The 10,518-nt window shown below is 41.4% G+C and overlaps 1 protein-coding gene and 1 pseudogene across 3 annotated transcripts in view; one reads left to right on the top strand and one right to left on the bottom strand.

The window, feature by feature from the left end:
• Window positions 1–5,372, top strand: part of dennd3a (DENN/MADD domain containing 3a) — a 51,529-nt gene extending 46,157 nt beyond the window's left edge. For all 3 annotated transcript variants that reach the window (XM_017700593.2, XM_017700595.2, XM_017700596.2), the window contains 3 exons: window positions 279–397; window positions 3,047–3,184; window positions 4,458–5,372. In XM_017700593.2, coding sequence (XP_017556082.1) covers window positions 279–397; window positions 3,047–3,184; window positions 4,458–4,658 — 458 coding nt within the window. In that variant the 3' untranslated portion in view covers window positions 4,659–5,372. The remainder of the gene's footprint in view (window positions 1–278; window positions 398–3,046; window positions 3,185–4,457) is intronic.
• A 1,287-nt stretch (window positions 5,373–6,659) lies between these two features.
• LOC108429090 lies at window positions 6,660–8,741 on the bottom strand (annotated as a pseudogene).
• Between the last annotated feature and the right edge of the window lie 1,777 nt (window positions 8,742–10,518).

Consider the following 10,518-nt stretch of genomic DNA (forward strand, 5'->3'; position numbering starts at 1 on the left):
TATATAATAATCTGTTCGAGAGAAACTCAGAAAAGACTCAGAATTTTTCACAATGGTGGTAATTATTATAAAAAAACACATTTGTGTTGACTCCTGGTTCCTATCACCGCCACTGTTAAGCAGTCTGAATCATAAAATTTCCTACCATTAGCCATTTTTATATTAAACCACTCTGTAATAGTTCATCTTTGTCTCGCAACAATTGAATTCTAAAGAAATTTTGAAACATTGGTGGAATTCCCCTCCAACTTCTCCCCTGTTTCATTATTTGTTTTAAGGTGCTCTGGACTGTGTGATGGAAGTGCGGCGAAATGGCACCCTGCACCGTAAAGTGGCCCTTCCTGATCACCTCCGGGGTCCTCCCAGCTTTTACAGCGGCTTTGTGGTCTTTCATGAGGTGGGCAGCACTAGATCTCTTCCTGTTTGCCTTCCTACAGTGTTGCCCCCTGCGGTCCTGCTCCTCTCTGAACACTCCGCGTGTTTGTTTACTTCCCGTCAGCTGGTTCAGGAGGCGTGTGTCATGATGCCGCAGAGCGTTTCATAAGCTGCTGATGTTTAACAAACGTGGAGGCGGATTTCTGACTCTTCTTTGAGTCATGAAGTGGTTTTACAGTGCTGATGATTAGAAACAGATGTTTTATCCAGTTCTGCTGTTCACAATTCTAGCTAGTGAAATAGATTATTTCAGTTTACTCATCTTTTAGCCGTTTGTTTTCACATGATACCAGCTGGCCTACAGGACGGTCACTTAAGCTAGAGTGTATTTTCCATGTATCGCCTGTGGTTTCACACTGCAGTGACTGAAGTGCACCAAATTATGAAAGTAGGTGTTTGTTGATTGGTCAGAAATTTGGGACATACACAAGTACTCATATCAAGATTATCTGTGTTATGTAAATGTCTTACCCTCTTTTTTTGTATTAAAAATAGAGATGATTAACGTGTGTGGCTCACGATCTCGGCAATAAAATAACTTCACTGGATCTCTGCAGCTTTGATTGAATAGTGTTTCAAATTTGAACTTAACAAGTCAGATCAGAAATACACTGAGGAGTCAAAACGGGCAGATAATGATGACGGAACAGCGCTGACGTGCTGCTGAAGCAAACAGAACGCATGGCCTGTTGTTAAACTCCCTCATTGGGTGCAGACGTGTAAAAATGCTGTCCTACCAGCAGAAACCTGAAAGGGCCTGTGAGTTTTGGCACACAGCAGTTTTTTTTTTTTTTTTTTTTTTTTTTTTTTTTTTTTTTATATAATCTTTTCAGAAAAACGAACCAAAACCGCTCAGTTGATTCGCTCCAAACAAGGCAGATGAGTCACACAACTTACCAGATGTCAGGGTTTAAGCAAAACGAGTCAATTGCTCAAGCCTAATTCAGAGTTGTCTAATGTGTCATGAGCTAATGATCTGAGGAATCGCATAACATTATGACCACCTCCTTGTTTCTACACTTGTCCATTTTATCAGCTCCACTTACTGTAGTCCATCTGTTTCTCTGATACTTTGTTACCCCCTTTTTACCCTGTTCTTCAGTGGCCAGGACCCCCATGGACCCTCACAGAGCAGGTACTATTTGGGTGGTGGATCATTGGAACACTGACGTCATGGTGGTGTGTTAGTGTGCGTTGTGCTGGTCTGAGTGGATCAGACACAGCAGTGCTGCTAGAGTTTTTCAACACTGTGTCCACTCACTGTCCACTCCTATCTTGTCGAGCTACCTTGTAGATGTAAAGTCAGAGACGATAGCTCATCTGCTGCTGCAATGTTTGTGTTGGTCATCCTCTAGTCCTTCATCAGTGGTCACAGGACGCTGCCCACAGGACGCTGTTGGCTGGGTATTTTTGGTTGGTGGACTGTTCTCAGTCCAGCAGTGACACAGAGGTGTTTAGAAACAAGGAGGTGGTCATAATGTTATGGCTGATCCGTGTGTTAGGTGTATAATAAATACACTTCACTTCACTCTTGGACATTCCATGTGTATATTGTCTCTGTTGTGTGAACAGAGCCCTTGAATAAGCTTGATGTATATGTGTTTTACTAATAAGCTTTGCCCATTTATTCAGTTGTTATTGAGAATTCTAAAAATAGAAAACCTCAGTAGGTTCGAGACCAGAAACGGACGTAGTGACAAAAGATGAACAATGAATCAATCTCGCTCTCTCGCTCGCTCACAAACACTTTCTCAAATGGGACTGACAAAAACGTGAAAATTCTCCATTCAAAGCTGTCGCCTCTTATACTCCTTGGGATTTCATTCCAAAACACACTTCCTCATATTCGTCATAACTTTCATATTTCATAAGCTCCATTCAGAAGCTGGGCCTCATATGAGGCTGTAGCTCTTCTCTCCAGTCTAATAGACGGTGATGTCATTTTAAACCCTTATAATAAAAGAAGCTGAACTCAGTTTGTTTTTCTACTTAAAGCCATTTTTCCCCCAAATCTGGGCTATAAACTATAAACAGACGGCGTCTCTTCAGTGATCTGCTCTGGAAAAATTATTTTTATTAAGTGCAAAGAGCATCTGAGAAACGCGTTCTGTTAATTTGAGGGGAACTTTTACCAAAAAAATGCATAAAATAAAATTTTACGTTTATTTCATGCAGTTCCTGAATAATTTGCCTCACGATTTGGTCACGTAAATTCAGATGGATCAAAAATATATGCTGGAGAATAAAAGGTTAATTTCCAGTCCATTTTCCACTCAAACTTCTGCTTCAAACACGAATTCCAAAAGAATCAAAACATTTGACATTGCCTCACTTGTTTCTGTCATCACTAATGCTGCCTTAAGCTTTGTGATTGGCTGTGTTTAACTATTACCTGGGTGTGGTTTTGTCTCCCTTCTCTGTATTCAAAACACAGAACATGACAGTTTTTCAAATATGTAATCGAGTGGACATTGTATAAGAAGCGCTGACGACACGATTCAAATATTATGACCTATGTAGTCACCATTGTCATTAGCTTGAGAGAGGAGACATCTTGTACTGTGTACAGTGGTTTTCCTCACTGTCTTCTTCCTCTGGGCTGATCTTGCAGAGGGAGCAGCTGTGGACCGGCTGCAGTAACGCAGGTGAGCTGTGTGTGTGGCACCTCAGTGACCCAAAGAGACCTTTCCAGAGGATCCAGCTGCCTGACTGCGCCAGCGTCGTCTGCATGATCAAGGTTAAGAACCAGGTGAGAATCCTCCGTGCAGGCCAGAAGAGTGGTCACAGTGACCTTAATGTATGTTTGTTTAAGGTTGGGGAGGTTTTATGTTCATTTATTGGCTTTGAATCTGTCCAAGCATATGGCAAATACAAATATTAAAGGGGAATTCCACCAATTTAACAATTTCTGTGTGATTCATTCAGTGAGATGTAAACAAAGTAATTCAGAGTGGTTTGGTGTGAAACTGTTTGTTGTAGGGAAACTTGCCGACTCGGCTGGTAGGATTCAGGGGTTGCACTGTAGATATAGCCATTTTATTCACTGTCTAGAACCACCATTGAACCCACATTTATCTTCTGAGTGTTGGTGTGATGTTGAAGGTAAAATAGTAGAAAATCTGAGAAAATAAGTTTTCTTTGGGGACTACTCGGCCATTCAATGACCCGGAAATCTTCCTCTCTGCCCTGAACGGTTCATTAAATATACATTTTATACCAAAACCTTCTCAAAACGGTCATACAACACGGTCTCAGGCAGCAGTCAGTGTATCCATAACCGTTTCAGAATCAGAATCTAGCTTTATTGGCCAGGTCTGCTTAAACATACAAGGAATTGGGTTTGGGTTACAGGAGCTCACAGTGCACAGTATCAGACAGATGTTTACATGTAGTGAATTAAATAAAAAATGAAATTAAATCTGCATTCCTACCATCACACACACACACACACACACACACACTCGTACCTGTAACCATTACATTGTGCAAAGTATGAGTCCAAAGTGAAAGTGCTGAGTGCAGCAGCAGTTAAAGGATGTATAGTGTCAGAGAAAGGGATCAGTGAGGTAACAGTCAGATAAGTGGGGGCTAATAAGGCAGGCAAGTGGGGTAACAAGGCAGGTAAGTAAGATGCTAGAATAAACAGTGGTCGAAGACGGCAGTTCCAGAGGATGAGTTGAGTTTGATACTATATACAAGTATATTTAGAAGCTGGAAGTTTGTCCGGTCATAATGGACTGTTTTAAGAGGGTGATGGCTTGTGGGAAAAAGCTCCTTTGTAACCTGGATGTCCTGATCCTCATCTGGCTGAAGCGCCAGGCTGAGAGAAGGAGCTGGAACAGGTGTAATACCTTTCTGTGAGGGAGCTTTGAGATGGACTAAACTCTTTTAGACGTCTGGTTCCTATCGCCAAAACTGTGAACAATTGATGATGCGTTTCTCTAGAACAGAGCATTTCACATCAAACTACTCCACATCCTTAACTGAATTTTTGAAAAGCTGAAAATATCTCTCTCACACAGATCTGGGTGGGTTGCCATGGCTACAGTGGGGGTAAAGCTCATGGGAAGATCTATGTGGTGGACACAGAGCACCACAAGGTGGAGAAGGAGCTGGTGGCTCACTCGGACTCCGTTCAGACTTTGTCCTCAGCTGAGGACCGGTACGTTCTCAGCGGCGCAGCTGGTCAGGATGGAAAGATTGCCATCTGGAAGGTGGAGTGATGGAGAATGGACACCTACCAGCAGACTTACAAATACGTCTGTGCCACAGATATGAAGAAATGTAAAGGAACATTGACATGGGACGAATCTTATGAAGATTCATTGCATTATAATGCACAAAGATAATGCATGAAGTTTGATATGAAGGATATCATTTATATTTTTACTGTAATTAAAGGGGAAAAGGGTAAAACTATTCCTTAGTGCTGGTCTGCCATAATGATATCAGTATTTTTGTACAATGTATGTCAGACCTGTTTGGGCTTATAAACCCAAGCCATAAAGTTCTTTTTTTTTTTTTTTTTTTTAATGAAGGTTTTAGACCCATAAGGTGCCTGGGTTAATTAATATCATTTATTCTACACTAATATTTGAATTATATTGTTTTTGCCATGTTCTCTACTATTGTTCATAGCATTTTATATTTTACTTTCATTATCTTCTGTTTTATACTGGAATGTTGTATACATTTACTGTGGTTTCATTACGGTCACCTCCCACTTTCCATAGACTGACCGGATGTTTTTACTGAAATTTCCTATTTTAATTTTCTAAAACTAAATCTTTTTCTAGCATTATAAATATAGAGGAAAAGTGCATCACCGCACATTTTCCAGCATCATGTTTTGTATATCTTGTTGATATTTAGTATTTTAGTAGATTATGCAATACTGGGGAGTCAATTTTTAGAATAAATTATTCTATTGCACTTTGTTTTAAGGGGTTTTATTTCCTGTTTGGAGCAAAACTAAGGTTAATAAATAGGACACACTAATACACAGAGCAAGAAGCTGCATTTTTACTAGGCTTCTCAAAACAAAGAATATTGTAATTAATTGCAAATAACCACACAAAATACAATTAATCATATCAATTTAACCCTCAGGACCGCCCCCCAATTCCAAAAGTGTAGTGCTTCCTGTTTTGGCTACATGTGCAGCCAAAGTAATCAATGTATTGTCAATACCACTTTCACTACATGAACATGAAATTCATGTAATTTCCACAGGAGGAAAACAGACTCTGGTTTTTCCAAACTTAAAGGGCAGCTGGTATCTTCAAATTGTTTTGTTTTATATATATATATATATATATATATATATATATATATATATATATATATATATATATATATATATACACACACACATACACACACACGCGCACCAGACTCTCATTCATACAGCTTCTGCATTCTTTTACACTTTGCTGTTGCTTTTGTTAGTTTGCTGCTTGTTGATTTATACATTGGTCTACCATGTTAACTTACCTTTGACAGCCTGATTGTAACAAGTTTGTGTGAACCACCAAGGACCAGGGTAAATCTTGTTTGCTTACATTCACATTTCCTAATCTTGATCCTCACATCCTGAACACAGCCAATGAAAAAGCCCTTCTTAAGTTTCAAACATGTGCATTATAGCCAGTGGTAGACAATAACTATCCATCATGTCCAATTGGCCTGACTGCATGTCTTTGGACTGTGGGAGGAAACCCACACAGACACGGGGAGAACATGCAAACTCCACACACAGAGGACCCTGGTCGTCCGGCCAGGGAATCGAACCCAGGCCCTCCTCGCTATGAGGCGACAGAGATACCCACCCGTGCCGCCCAGACAGTAACTAAGTAAATGTAATTAGTTACTGTACTTTAATTTTTTCGTGTATCTGTACTTTCCTTAAGTATTCCATTTGGGCGACTTTCCACTACATTTCGAAGTCAAATATTTTCCTTTTTACTCCACTCCATTTTGAGAAATCTGTCGTTCCTTTTGGTTTTTGTGTGTATAAAAATTCAACACGTTCAACAATCTTATTTGCACCAGTTTCAAAAATACTTTAAAAGAGGTCTTTAAGCTTTACCTCCCACCCATTATGTACTAGTTGGTTCTAAAACATCCTAAACTTAACCTACAACAAGCATGAACAAAGGAGTGTTACATATTCCATTATTTTATTCAAAATACAAACGTACAAAAAAAAAAAAAAAAAAAAAAACCTAGTACTCATCTTCCTCTTCCCCAGCATCTTCAGCAGAATCCACTCCAACCTCCTCATAATCCTTCTCCAAGGCGCCATGTCCTTTCTGGCCTCAGAGAACTCACCTTCCTCCATTCCCTCACCCACGTACCAGTGCACAAAAGCCCGCTTGGCGTACATCAGGTCAAACTTGTGATCCAGGCAGCTCCAGGCTTCTGAAATGGCCGTAGTGTTGCTCAGCATGCACACGGCCCTCTGGACCTTGGCCAGCTCTCCACCAGGAACCACAGCGGGAGGCTGGTAGTTGATGCCCACCTTGAAGCCTGTGGGACACCAATCCACAAACTGGATGGAGTGGCGGTTCTTGATGCTGGCAATGGTGGCATTGACATCTTTGGGCACCACATCTCCACGGTAGAGCAAGCAGCAGGCCATGCATTTACCACGGCGAGGGTCACATTTCACCATCTGGTTGGCCGGCTCAAAGCAGGCGTTAGAGATCTCTGCTACGGACAGCTGCTTATGGTAGGCTTTTTCAGCAGAAATGATGGGGGAGTAGGTGACCAGGGGGAAGTGGATACGAGGGTACGGAACTAGGTTAGTTTGGAACTCAGTCAGATCCACGTTAAGAGCTCCATCAAAGCGCAGAGAAGCTGTGATGGAGGATACGATCTGCACAATCAGTCTGTTGAAGTTGCTGTAGGAGGGTCGATCAACATCCAGATTGCGCTTGCAGATGTCAAAAATGGCCTTGTCCACCATGAAGGAGCAGTCAGAGTGCTCAAGCGTGGAGTGAGTAGTCAAGATGGAGTTGTAGGGCTCTACCACTGCAGTGGAAACCTGGGGAGCAGGGTAAACTGAGAACTCCAGCCTTTTTTTTTTTTTTGCCGTAATCGACAGACAGATGCTCCATCAACAAGGAGGTGAACCCAGATCCAGTACCACCACCAAAGCTGTGGAAGATCAAGAAGCCCTGGAGACCTGTACACTGGTCAGCCTGCAGGGGACAAAAGACTCAGGAGCTTAGCAAGGCAATTCATATGGTAGGGCTATTCCACTGTGGTCCTGGAGGACAGGTGTCCAGCATAGTTTGGTGATGTCCCTTCTCAAGTGCACCAGATTCATCTCATTTGTCCACCATAGCAATTAACACCAGCTCTCCAGTGCTAGAGGTGGATACCAACATTTCACATTAAAGGCATTTGGTAGACACTGTTATCCAGAGCAACTTACGGTTTTGATCATTTTACACAGATAAGCGAAGGCAGTGTTTGGAGTCTTGCCCAAGGACTCTTATTGGTATAATGTAGGGTGCTTACCCAGGTGTCTACTGCATAGAAGGCAGAGGTGTTGCCCACTACACTACACCAAACCACATCTTTGTGTATTTATGGGGAAACATAAGGCCAGACCAAACGCGCACCATTTTTCACATTCGAGCAAGTACAGAATCCACAATCTCCTTGCCGATGGTGTAGTGGCCACGGGCGTAGTTGTTGGCAGCATCTTCTTTAACACTGATGAGCTGCTCTGGGTGGTAAAGTTGCCGATAACTTCCATTGCGGATCTCATCTGTGGTCAAGCACATAGAATCACGGAGAAACAGTTCTGGTAACTGAGTGCAAAACATCTACAAACAAGTAGCAGTTTAAGGTTTAGCCAATGCCATTTTACCTACAACCGTTGGTTCCAGATCTATGAACACAGCTCGTGGAACATACTTCCCAGCTCCGGTCTCACTGAAGAAAGTACCAAAAGAGGAGTCCACCAAGGAGGTGCTGCCAGTACCGATCATCCCATCAGGCTGGATGCCATGCTCCAGACAGTACAGCTCCCAGCAGGAGTGACCCATCTTGACCAATGTGTACAGAGATGCACTCCCTCTGTAGAGCAGAAGGGTTCAGTCAAAACACAGAAAATGAGATCCATGTTTTGAAGAAATGGTACAAAGACATTTAATGAACATCAACTTCACCATTGTATTCAGTGTTGGGAGCACACAAAGAAAGTTCCTCTGCCCTAAAAACGCTAAACAAGCTTCACGCAGAAGCAGAAACTTAACTGCTACGTTACTCCACCAACAAATAAAGCAGTGCCCACTCACACAGCTGTGCCAGATCAGCCACCTGTGCAGCTTAATGAGGAGTGACCTCGTCTGGAGGGGTGTGGCTTTTGGATTCATAGAGTCGTGAACCTTCCACACTCTTGTAAAAAAAAAAAAAAAAGGTTCTTTGAGGATTCTTTGGTAAAAAGAATGGTTTTGTTTACAACCTTGAGTTGATATAGAACCATTTCATGTCATGCTTAAAGGGTTCTTTCCATAGTAAAATGGTTCTTCACATTGATGGAGAAAGTGTTGTGCATGGTCGATAGAACCTTTTTGAAAATGGTTCTATATAGCACCAAAGTGGTTTTGCTGCTGTTACGATGTCAAGCCTGGTGCTAGATAGAACCGCTTACAACACATTCTCCATCTGAAGAAACTTTTCACCATGCAAAGAACCATTTAAGCATGAAATATTTATATAGAAGTCATGGTTCTAAACAAAACAGTTCCGTTTACTAGAGAACCGACTTTCTTAAGAGTGCATAAACGACCTCAAAGTATTTGAACTTTTTAATCCTCAGTGGCTGAAACTCTGGGAGAATTGTAGTTACATATTCCATTTTTTTACATAATTCCTATATATTTAAATCATTAAAATGAAAATATAAACATTCAGAGTGGTGGTAACAGGATGGCTTTAATGATTCTCAAAGCTACCTCACAAGTTGTTACCTGAAATGGTTGTGAATGTGCTGCCTGATGTCTGATAGTTTTGTGAGAAAATTTTGGCCTAAAACTTATTTCTCAGAACACATGTATGGCAGAAAGGTACATGCAGGACACTGTGAGGCAAAATAGTTACCATCCATCCATCCATTATCTAAGCCGCTTCTCCATCAGGGTCGCGGGGGGTGCTGGAGCCTATCCCAGCAGTCTTCGGGCGGAAGGCAGGATACACCCTGGACAGGTCGCCAGTCCATCACAGGAAAATAGTTACCAGAAAAAGCTTAATTTTTCAGATTTAGCACTATTATAGCATCATCAACCTTCTCTGAAGGCACATATGGTTCACTGATGGTTTTGGATAGTAAATAATAAGTGGCTATATTTGTGTTCTAAACATCATGACCCCTGGTTCCTATCACCACCACTGTAAAGAAATCTGAGTCATTAAGTTCTCTATAATTAATCATTTCACATCAGGCCACTGAACGACTTTGCTTGCACCTCCACAATTTATTTATGCATACATTTAGAAAAATCAGTGGAATTCCCCTTGAAGTTCACTCTGTCCCATCACTGCTGTGTGCTGAGTTTATAACATTGGGCGCAGAGGAGTGATACAAGACATTTGATTGGCCGTCTACTTTGTTTACATGCTGTTTTATTCTCATTAAACCTTGTGCATTTCATTGTAGCTCAGGTCAGACAGTGTCCAGCACTGGGCCTCATATTTGCAGTGAGAGAACACTGACTGTTGTTGAGCAGAAGCCGCTTCATTCGTTTTGTCCCACGTATTTGAATAAATCTAAAGAATTGGAGAAACTGGATGATGCGTTTAATAATAGAAGACTCATCTTATTGTTTCGTGAAGATCTTATAAAAATTGCATGTTTGCAACAGCAACAATAACCTGTTTATTGTTTAAGGGCCCATATTCTATATTTCTCTTGTATTTTTTTCCCTTTGTGTAGTTTTATGGATTGAAAACAGTCATTGTTTGTTGTTACATGACCATTTCCAACCTTTCTCTCCCTTAAACAGGCTGTTTTCATTACTGTGCCTTTAAGACTGATATTTGTTCTGATTGGCTGCAGTGTATTGCGCCTCA

This window comes from Pygocentrus nattereri, chromosome 1, assembly GCF_015220715.1.
Source record: "Pygocentrus nattereri isolate fPygNat1 chromosome 1, fPygNat1.pri, whole genome shotgun sequence".
Taxonomy (NCBI): Eukaryota; Metazoa; Chordata; class Actinopteri; order Characiformes; family Serrasalmidae; genus Pygocentrus; species Pygocentrus nattereri.